This window comes from Lupinus angustifolius, chromosome LG04 (genome assembly GCF_001865875.1).
Source record: "Lupinus angustifolius cultivar Tanjil chromosome LG04, LupAngTanjil_v1.0, whole genome shotgun sequence".
Taxonomy (NCBI): domain Eukaryota; kingdom Viridiplantae; phylum Streptophyta; class Magnoliopsida; order Fabales; family Fabaceae; genus Lupinus; species Lupinus angustifolius.
In genome coordinates, this window is record NC_032012.1 from 24,029,534 (window position 1) to 24,041,236 (window position 11,703).

General features: G+C 32.7%; 1 protein-coding gene and 1 pseudogene across 2 annotated transcripts; one reads left to right on the forward strand and one right to left on the reverse strand.

The window, feature by feature from the left end:
- On the forward strand, positions 213–4,546 carry LOC109346398 (protein unc-50 homolog). Of its 2 annotated transcripts, XM_019585934.1 has the most exons (11): positions 213–434; positions 1,139–1,206; positions 1,460–1,485; positions 2,292–2,382; positions 2,748–2,843; positions 2,945–3,013; positions 3,213–3,271; positions 3,370–3,492; positions 3,609–3,647; positions 4,022–4,093; positions 4,170–4,546. In XM_019585934.1, exons 1-11 carry the CDS (start codon positions 348–350, stop codon positions 4,232–4,234), a joined length of 795 nt encoding a protein of 264 aa, XP_019441479.1. In that variant the 5' UTR covers positions 213–347; the 3' UTR covers positions 4,235–4,546. The 2 variants fall into 2 exon arrangements, with proteins under 2 accessions (XP_019441479.1, XP_019441480.1); XM_019585935.1 differs by lacking the exon at positions 3,609–3,647 and having other exon boundaries at positions 219–434.
- The window catches only part of LOC109344751, a 14,291-nt pseudogene continuing 8,112 nt past the window's right edge, over positions 5,525–11,703 (reverse strand).

Below are 11,703 nucleotides of genomic sequence, written 5' to 3' on the forward strand. Positions count from 1 at the left end.
GAACAAATGATGTATTTACTATATTAATTTAGCATACTCTTTGACTTATCATCCTTCTATATTAATTTCTTTTACACTTACTTACCATATGTCCATATGTGTGATTAGTATTTTTACGACCAAATCTGAACGCAAATAAGTTAATTAAGTAAAAGTTGATAGAATACGAGTGTAATTTAAAATAAAAGGTGAGAAGAGTTTATGGGTCTGTTTGATGTAAAGTTGTAATTACCATTTAGTCCTTGGGCATCTGAATGAGAAGAATCGAGGATCATTTCCTTGTTGAATTAAAAAGGTGGAAGGAAGAAGAGTGAGGGAAGGAGTGAGCATTAGAAATCAAAGGAAACATGTTGCCCACAACCTCCAAACAACGCCCTTCCTCTTCCTCCAGACCTAACCCCACGTGGCTTCCCTACCTCCGTCGAATCATCAAGGTTCCGATCTCCACCCTTCCTTCATTTTTTTTATTTTTCTTCTTTTTTTATTTTATAAGATCCAATTCGCCATTTTATTTACACCTTTCACTCTTACATTCTAAATTCAATAAGGGCAGCCTGGTGCCCGAGGCTCCGACTAGTAGGGTCTGACTGTTTCCAGGATTTGAACCTATGACCGATTGATCCATATGATTGTTAGGACCCTTTGTACCCCGGAACTGCTGTCATGCTATGTAAATCAATTTGCTGGATTAGGTTCAGTTCTTGATTCCTGAATGTTAAGCTCATAATGTTGTTGGTTGTTTCAATCCTAAATTACATTCGCTTAAAAATATTGGATTTTCGTGTTCTGATTTTTGAGGTGTCATGACTCATGAGTGTCACAATGAAGCATTCAATAAGCAATCCCTATGCATCCCCTCCCTTCAATTTTGTTGTTGTTGTTGGATTACGTGTTGTTCGTCTAATCAAGAATATCAGTGCTAAATTTGTTTAAATTTAACACTTCAAAATTTCTGACGAAACTTATTTACTAGTGCTGATAGAAGATTCTAATTTACTGCTGATGCTTCTGCTGTTATCATAAGTGCATTAGAGGGTTGACATCACAGTTGCCAACACAGTTTTAAGCATTCATTCATTATATTTTTACTTCACATAGTTATAGTTACTTCATTCTGTAATTTTATTATTTTTTGTAGTGGCAACAAATGGATATTGAATATACTTTTTGGCAAATGCTTCACCTGTGTACATCACCGAAAGTTGTGTAAGTATATACAAACCATCTTCTCTCCCACCACTTCACTTTTTAATAACTAAAACCACAATTGATTATGATGATCTGATGCAAAAAAAGTATGATCCCTGCTTTTACTGTGAAAGTTTATAGTCACACATCTTTTGTTATTGGTACAGTTTATAGTCACCCCTCCTGTTGTGTATGTATTTTCAATTTTGAATTATCTGTTTTCTGATTACGTTTTTTGTGCACTTGATATGTAACTATACAATGGGTGCAGCTATCAGCACACTAAATATCACAAACGTAAGTCCTCTTCTAATGAATATCTTTCTTGTTTTGATTTATTGGTACATGTTTTTAAACAGTGATTGGTCCAATGATGTTTATCGAGTTTCAGTTTTACATGGCTATGTTGCTTAGTCAGCCATTTTGCAATAATTCATATTACTTCAGGCTAGTTACATGCACTTGACACATGTTCTAGAGACAATAAATAGATGCTATCTTCCCCAAACTCTTAATCGAAGTATATACATGCAGTAACAGGTTGGAAATGCATTTAATGACAACTGATAAATGATGCTAATGATATCAAGTATTGATCTTTTGTAATGATATGTAGCTGAAATTCTAATTTTCTTTTTAACTGATTCCACCTGCTTCGACTTGGAATGTTCCTTTTCAAACAGAAGAGGTTATGAGCATTGTTCATCAACTAATATGGATGTCATCAAACTATTCTGTCCCGGTTACTCGTGCCCTTCTTAAATTTTGTGAAAGCATTTTAGCAATTTTCTAAGTTTAAGTTTCTTATAAATGATTGACAGAAACAACCAATAAGTGGATAAAATTAATAATTTACGGCTCACCTTTCTGTCAAGAAAAGGTATCTTTAAACTTGGGAAATTAGGCTTTTCAGAACACGAGCTGGAAGAACATAGCTTTTTAGAAAATGAACTTAGTTTGTGGTTCGTGATAGTGCCAATGTGTTTCATGAAGAAAAAATGGAGCTGTAGGTTTTATTATGTAATAAATTAATGCCTTTTTTTTATCAAAGGAGGAAATTTCATTCACTGGTTTCAAAATTTTAATTGTTTTTTTTGCATCAGAAACCAAGAATCAATGGGCACGTGACGACCCTGCTTTTGTTGTGATCTGCAGCCTGCTTTTGACGGTTGCAACTTTGGCTTATTGTGCAGCGTAAGTTTCTCTTACGTTTTGATGGTGGTGGCTCCTGATAATTAGACAAGTAGGTAAAAATTACTTTTACCTTTACTAAACAAAATAATATGTAAATAATTACACTAGTGGAAGTCCTTGTATTTTATCTACTATTTTGTCAGAGGGTCATCAATTTGAAATCTTCCCTTCTTAAACATGAGCTCGTTAAGCCAATATATGGTATTTTATTTTTAATTGTATGAATTTGATTAAATCAAGAACCAAGGTTTTACTGTGACCGAATGATTAATAATTTTATTTTGTTTAATTTTTTATATTATTTGCTGCCTTATTGAGTTCATCGAGGGTCCCTCTGGGCGTTTTTATTTTTCCATTCATTTCAGGTATGACCATAGCACTGCACATGCACTTTTTGTTGTCTTCTCTGTGTTGCTTTTCCACTTCTTACTGACTGGGGTATTTCTGGCAACATTTTGTTGGTAAGGCTACTTCCCAGAGTAAATATTTCATTTGTTTTTATTTAAATCACTTCATTTTGTGCCAACGCCGGTGTATGTTTTCGACCCCATGCAATCTCCAGGTTCCTGACCAATGCTTATCTTCGGGAAGAGGCTCCAAATAGCTATGTGGTTGAGCAGCGTGTTGAATGGTATGTTAGAAGAACTTAGTTATTGACATTTTAAATTCTGAGAGTGCGTCCCAATGTTTGGTGAGATCTTAATTTGAAAATCTTCTTTAAAATGTTTGATTCCATTGATAAGTACAGAATTTAGTTGATCACCCCGTCTTAGCATTGTACTGATTATGTTCCATCTGCTCATTTTATCCCTTTTGGCTTTCCATGGTAGGATGTATGCATTTGATGTGCACTGCAACTCTTTCTTCCCAATGTTTGTTTTGCTATATGGTAATTTCTGACTCCTTGGTTAGTATAGATTATTTTATATTTTTAGCAGCTAATGGTATCTTGTATTAGCGTGTCACTGACGTTCTGTCTTTTGGCAGTTATCCATTATTTCCTGTCCCCTCTATTGGTGGCTCATGGTTTCGTCCCAGAATTGTTGTCCAATCTACTATTCATGGTGGGCGCTTCATACTATCATTATCTAAACTTCTTAGGTTATGATGGTAAGACTACCCCTCTTTTCTTTTTCAATGCACAGTTTATTGATTATTTTAGAATAGTTTCCATCATGATTGGTTGCTAGACAATTGTTGTGCTTTCTTGCATATTTTTGTTACAGAATGCTTTTTAAGTTTGATGTGCAGGAGTGACTTGCCAGGTGACAATTTAGCTGGATAGTTGTGTTTTATTCCAGTCCCGTGCTGAATTTATTTTATGCTAATATTGAAAATGGATGGTTCATTCAGATCAATTATAGGTTAAATGACCAGGAAACTGTTATCTCTTCTCTTGAACCTCGGGATACTCTTTCCCGTATTTTTTACTCTAAATCCCTTTTGTATGATGTGGAAGAGAAGTATATACTTGGGCCTGTTGCATGTGCTGATCAACATGGTGAATAAATGGTTGTTAATATTTTTTTTATTATAAATCAAAGTTGTTCCCCCAGTTTATATAACTCTGTAATTGAAGGTTATTGTTTTGAATTGGTGTGGATAAGTTGACTTCATTGTTTGACATCTCTGGCTGTAGTTCTGCCCTTTTTGGAGAGGACAACCTTTTTCCTGTACCCAATTGGTGTCGTAATGGTCCTTTCTCCTATTTGTAAGTATTGAATATACCTCCCATTTTTGTTTTTAATGTGTTAATATTGCATCTGATCTAAATTTCTGGTATGCAGTGATTTTGAGTGGCTTCAATCCTTCTAGATACCTCATGAGCATATACTTCAGTAGACAAATATGAGCATCCCAGCGAAAAATTTGGACCTTTCAGTGTCCTTGAGATTGCAGAGTATTCAGAGTTTACAACATGAGAAGGCTTTAATGATTGTTTGATTGAAGAATGCAATGGCCAGCTAATGCCTCATTTTAGGCCTTCAACCCCAACCAATTGAAAAGCTGGACAATAGTAAGTCAGGGTAGTGTATTTTTTTAGTTATTAAATAGATTATTTCATCAAAGGAATATACTCACTAATGAATTTTCTTTCTTTCCTCCCAACAAAAAATAGTTTCTACTTTCTACTGAATATATTACTCTCTATGTTTCTTCATAAGTCTCCTTCTAGGTTGTTTTATACTAACCAATGAAATCATTGATTTTTCTGTGTTTTTAACAAAATTGTTATTGTTTTTCCTATTAGTCCACTAATATTTTTTGTCTTTCCACAATAATGAAGGTGAATATATAATTGATAAAGAAGTAATATTGTTAAATAAAAGCAAAAGATTTTCTACAAATACCATACTTGGGATTCTTATATAAGAATGGAGGGAATATTTGATGAGGGGAAGATCTTGCTCTTCACACTTAGTCGTCCTTGTGACTATACATTTTTGTCCCTATTACTTATGGTTAACTTGCTTGGGCGGTCATTAGAAGAAGCCCAATTTGGACCTTCAAATGCTGAAGTCTCAAATTCCTTAATATCAGTCAAGAGTACCAGAATCAATGATTATGGTCAGGGATGGTGGCTTCTGGGTACATATTTTGGGCATTTCCTGAATTTAAAAAACTGAAATTTAACAATTACGTGTACTTTAAGTATTAGACAATGATGGAACTAGAATGCAAAGCTAAAAGCATAGGTAGCCTTGTTTTGTACAAGCTGATATAATTAGGACTTAACTGTGATCAAAATACACTCTAAATTAATGTTGTCTCCAACAGGGTTTAGTCAGTGAAACTGTTCAATGGAATTGGATAACATTATATATAACTAATAATTATAATTATATAATTAATGAATCAGACTTTGCTTCTTCCAGAAGCCCAAAAGGCATGAATAAGTATGTTTTGGAATATGTATGTTGATGACTTCCTAAAAAAGTTAGTTAAATAGGGGTATTGTTTGAAGTTGACTAAAGCAAGAGGGGAGAAATTGTAGTGGAAAATGAAATTGTATAAGGTGGTAACATGTGTGACCAAATGGACTTATTATAATAAGGTTAGCACCGTATAAGGCTTATGAATAGAGATCACATGTTCCCAGCCTGTATCAGGGATAGGTTGTCCCTGTTCATTATTTGTATCCAAAAACCATAATTTCATTCTCTCTTCTAACAATATACTGTTTGGATAATTTCACTGGTCAAATTTGCTGCCTTTAACATCCACAACAAACCTATATCTCACATCTTTATTCTCCAACCGTTCAAGTGCTTTGTTAATGTAATCCATGTTTACCACTTCAATCATGGAACTTAGACCCTTCTATTTCCAGAACTCTAGCAACTCCTCTGCCTCCTTTACGCTCCCAACCATACTTCCTGTGATTGACTTCCTCCCTGTACACACCAACCACCACCACAAATCATTCCAATTACAAAGTTCTGAAGTGATTTTTGTTTAATATAAAGTTAAAGCTAACTTATACATACAATTAAATTCAAATAATCAAAGTTTGGAAAGGATGAGGAAGAGGGTGGCTTACCAAACATGACCGTGGAGCTAAAAAATTGAAGAGGGGTGTTTATGACACCCATCAAGATCAACTTGCCATCAAGCTTGAGCAAAGAAAGATAAGGCTCAAGTGGGTGACCAACAGGCACAGGGTCAATGATATAATCAAGTGATTCAGCAGCTTCATGCTATTACCATCTGAGCTAACCAGATATTCATCAGCTCCAAGGTCCTCAAGTGCTTCCTTTTTCTTCTTATCAGAAGAGCTTATCACAGTGACATTGTGACCAAATGCCTTAGCTATCTTCACACCCATGTGTCCCACTCCACCAAGCCCCAATATTGCACTTCTTAGTCCACTCCTTTTCAGGCCAAAGTGTACCAGGGGGCTATACACAGTCACGCCAACACAAAATAATGGTGCAATTTGTTCTGGTGCCAAACCCTCTGATACTTTCACAACAAACCTGATACCATCATACATATAATCAATTTTTTATTGAAATTGATGAATAAATCAAAGGAGAAGATATTTGTTGCTTAAGTGTTGGTGGTGTTATTTCCCACTAATAAATGGGTAACATGATTTGGGTTGTTGTACGTTTCTGAATAAGAACATGACATGTGTGACTAATGAAAGTATAATGTGTGCCACAACTCCACCACAAATAGGTTTTGTTCTAACTCAAATGGGGCTTGTTGGCATGACAATTTATTTATTTTTAAGTCAAAATTGCTGAAAATTTGTTGAAATTAATGAATTTGATTCCAATGAGTTGGGAGGGGTAATCATTGGATCCCTTTAACCAAAAAGATTAATTCTTTAACCAAAAAGATGAGAAGATACCTTTAATAGTAAAAAAAAATGACTTTTTTTTATTAGGACATGATGTAGGATTCTGGTGCATAATTTGACTTGAAGTAACTAATGAAATAAATTGCAATTACTACTTCTGCTCAATGACCATTGTTTCAGCAAAGCCACCCTGTGTGGGTTTTCCATCTGTATAGACATCATTGTAAGAGCAAATTTTCTTGCTGCAGTATTGCTCAAGATCTGATTGGCATGCATGGCAACTTTTGCAGCACCCAACATAGAATCCAGCTCCAACTATTTCTCCAAATTTGAACCTTTTAACATCTGAGCCCACCTCTAATACCTCACCAACCACTTTATGCCTGTGTTTTTTGCAATAATAATCAGCCACAACTCCACAATACAACACATATAATCAGAGATATGGCACAATAATAGAGGGTACGTACCCTGGGACCATGGGATATTTGGACTTGCCAAGATCATTTTTAATTTGATGGATATCAGTATGGCAAACTCCACAGTAGAGAACTTTAATGTGTATACATCATCTGGGCCTGTGTTTCTGCATGTTTTTAATATAACACAATTTATTTACCACACAGGGTTAGGGTCATAAATCATAATAAATAAGTGAAGAGGTATATAAATAAAAAGATAGAAAATGAGATAATGACCTAAGAGAGAAGGTGTATGGGGAGAGAATGCCAGAAGGGTCTCTTGCTGCCCATTTTCTTATTTGCAAAGGGAAGTTGGTTTATAGAAATATAGAAGAATATAATGGAAAGATGAGTAAAACCTTAGTGGGGTGAGTATATAAAGGTTCCAAAAGCCTAACATTAAAATGATTTTGTGGTTTCTTAAAATCTTAAGAAGATGCAGGTTGGGCATATATATGTCTTACTGTGTGATTGTCTTCCAAACTGATGGAGATCAGTTTGGCGCCAAAAGCCTAACATTAAAATGTTTTTTTATTCTTAAGAGGATAAACTACATATATGTGTCTTGTTTTCTCATCTTTAGTATAGTTTTTGGTATAGATGAAAGGGGTCAATATCCTCTCTTTCAAGAGGGAAGTACATAAAAAAGACAAAAATATCTATGATATCTAAATAGATGATTCTTTCGTTTATAATAAAAAGAATGACTACAAGAGATTTTTGAAATTGTAAGATTCCTTTCGCCTTCTCTTTTTGTGTAAAAATATATTCTTTGTGGAATGTTCTTGTCCTTGTTTCTTTCGATTAGTTCCTAACGTTTCCAAAGTTCTTTCTACATTTTTTTATTAGTTGTATTCATTTCATTAATTTATGACAATTTCTTAATAAAAAAGGTTGATATAATATTTTTATCATTTACAAATGTGATCTTCAAATATAAAGACAAAATCAATAATTTGTCTATATAATTATTTTCCACATGAAATTCGCAAATTTTGTTTATATTTTAAAAATAAGTTTAAAGTGAGGATATAGGTTAACTTAAATTCTAACTTCTACTTTTATTTATGGAAACAATAACCAAAAAATTACATCTCTTTTATGATGAGTTGTTTTTATCAATTTTGTGAAACTCGAGTCGGATATCAAACTGGAAGAGGTCTCGTATTAGGTTTAATCGGTTTGAATGGTTAAACCGTCCGGTCAGACCAAATGATTTTATATATAATTTATCATTTTTATATAAAAATATATAGTTATATATAATTACAAAATTTTATATAATTAATAATTATATTGAAATAACATATTTCCGTCTTTTTTTGGACCGGAGTAAAACAAAATATTATAGTAGTGTTTTATTTTTTTTAAATTTTAAGTGAACCGTCCGATTCACTTCCCGGATTATTGTGGTTCAACCGGGTTTAACATGGTTAGACCGAAATTTCTACGGTTCAAAACGGTCCAACTCCTCACTCGTTTAAGACTACATATCAGAGCCGTTTTCAAGTCCGGTCAGTAGTCAAACCGGTAGGACCGTCCGGTCTGGTTCGATTATCACAACATTGGTTTTTATGCTTATTTTTTCAATTAATTTTACTTCTCATTTTACCTCTCAAATTTCAATAATACTTTCATCTTTGTTGGATTACTTAATTGCTTATTTTATTATTTGTATATTATTTATTTTATGGACTAAATAATTCAAGTTTAATAATATTTATTTATTTGGGTGTTTATGTCGACAAATGCATAATATATAAATATGAAATCCAAATAAAAATAAAACCTATAAATTTAATTCTCAAACAAATTTACCACCTAAATCCAATGTTTGGGGAAAGAGAAAAGACAGGAAAGCGCAAGGGGTAATGAATAATTAGCCGAAAACATTATTAAAATTTCAAAATTCTAATTTTTAGATGTTTGAATGAAATATTTTCAAATTATTTTTCATGAGAATAAAAAAACATTCAAACATATGAATTTATTTTTTCTGATAAAGTTTTGTATGAGGAAATATTTTTTTACAACTTTGAAATAAATACATGTACATATTATTTCTATCAACTTTTCATGCAAACGGCACCAAAGATGATGTAGGTTGGACATATAGTATGTTTTACTGTTTCATTGTCTTTACTTGGACATTTCTCACAAAAATAATCAAAATAATTTAAAGTTTAGATACTAGTTTTCCTTTGGATTTTCGTTTCCAAACAAAATGCATATATATTAGATTCCATTCTTTTATTTTGATATCTGATTTTATCTTTTTAAAACTATCTGATTTCAACGCACGTTTTTCAAAAACATTTTAGTTATCTTCATAGAATCTCGCATGCTTTTTATAATCTATATCCTAACGTGCGACACATGCGACTCTATCTTCTTTAAAAACATGCATTTCTCTCCCGAAAAACATGCAACTCAACAGTTAAGTCCTGTGCTGAAATCATAATGTGCCACTTGTCATCTTCTCGTATAAATTCTGCCTTCATTATTAAAATAAATAAATTAGAAAATCTCCTTTCAATATATTAAAAAATAATGTAATATTGCTAACATAATATTTATATCATGTAGTATATTATTCATCAATATTATTTTTTTAAGAGTCAACAATTATTAAATATGATAAATGATTAATAATATAATAACAGTATACAAAATTCATACACCATTGATACATATTTGTATTTTTTTTCTCTTTTTTATTTCTTTTTTTTTATGAAGTCTTATTATATAGGCCCTCAGTCAACTTTAATTTTAGTCTACTAAAATCAGCAACGTAACATTACATACTCCTATTTTACTCAACAAGAGAGGGTCCCACTCCGTTTTCTTTTTCATCAGCAGCTTCTGTTTACACGTTTGAGAAAGCATTTCATCATGCACACTCCACTCATTCTTTTTCAGTTAGGTGCTTGATTTGACATTATGTATTTAAATTTTGTCTTTAAGTAACAGTTTTTCCTCACCTGTATATTCAGGGAGGACATCTTCTCCTTCAAAGGATTGTATTATTCCATTTTCCGTTGTATGTAATAAGGTAGAAAATTATTTAATTATTAAATTTTTAATTTTAATGTTTTTTTCAACCAATCATAATCAATAGTACACAGAATAATATACTATATGAAATAACAGATGTACACAGTATATCTATAGATCACTAATGATTGAAATAAATATAGGCATCATAACATGGAAAAAGAAAAGAGTGAAAACATATGAAGACTCGCATCAATCTATTAAATATATCATGCGACATGTACCATCTATTTTCTCTTGCGTATAACTGAAAACCTAATAGGTATAAATTTGAATATAACTTAAATTTTATGGGGAAAATCCATTTTTTGGTTTGGGTTTCCCCAATTTGATATAGTGGGTTTAGGTTTAGTATATGTGAAATTCGATCCCGATCAAAATCTGATTTATATAATAAATATGACTATTTAAATGATGAGAGAGATGTTTCAAGCATATTTGATATAAAGTTCAAGTTACCAGAAATCCAATTTTTGGACAGAGATGATGATCTATTTTTTGGCCCCGTTGTGTTAGAGTCTAAGTTTTGATATGAGATTTCAGTTTTGAGGTCAGATAAGCTTAAATCTGAACTTAACCTGCCGAGTTTCAATAACACCTAATCATTAATAAACAAAATTATTGCACTTACCCACCACCCATTTTCCTTAACTGATAATTGTTGGGAATTCCTTATGATTGGTGAAATATCAATCCTATGATCTTGAATCTCATGATTCTCACACACATATATGAAACGAAGGATACAGTGTCATACCTGAATCCATGTTCATCGATGTGCTCCTTTGATCAATGTTTCTGAAAGAGATTTTGTGGTATGATGACATTCCTCAACCAAATCCCTGATTCCTCTTGGGACTTGCGTTTTCACTCTGATGGGGAGAGGAGAAAACTGAATTTGATTTGGTGTGTTGGAGACCATAACCTTCCTTATGCGTTAACTTATAGGGTTCCCATTATCCCCTATGGGTTAACCCGATGGGTATCCACCCATTAAGCTCCTATATGTTATCAGCTTTTAGAAATCTAGCAGTAATTAGATCACTTATAATATAACCCCAGAAATAAATAGCTGATATCATTGTATCAAATATATGATGCATGCCTTAATTAGAAATTATGAACTTCTAACAATCTCCCACTTGGGCTTCATATTTTTATGAAACAATTATATCACATATTCTTTAGGCGTGCATCCGTATGCTATTTATGTTTAGATTTCTCCTTAATACAATCTGGTCAATCTCATATATCAACTATGGAACCACCACAACTTTCATCATATTTAAGTGTGACTCGACCACGATGATCACATTATTAATATACTCAATGACATAGATCAAATATGGATGAGTGACATGGAAATTTCATGCAATGTGATCTCAAACTTGTCTATTTCCAACTGGTCCTTCTTTATTCTTTAGTGAGATCAATCCAAAGTCTTTAATTGCAACACAATTGTTACAATGCACAATTTCAAAATGAAACAATAAACCATCA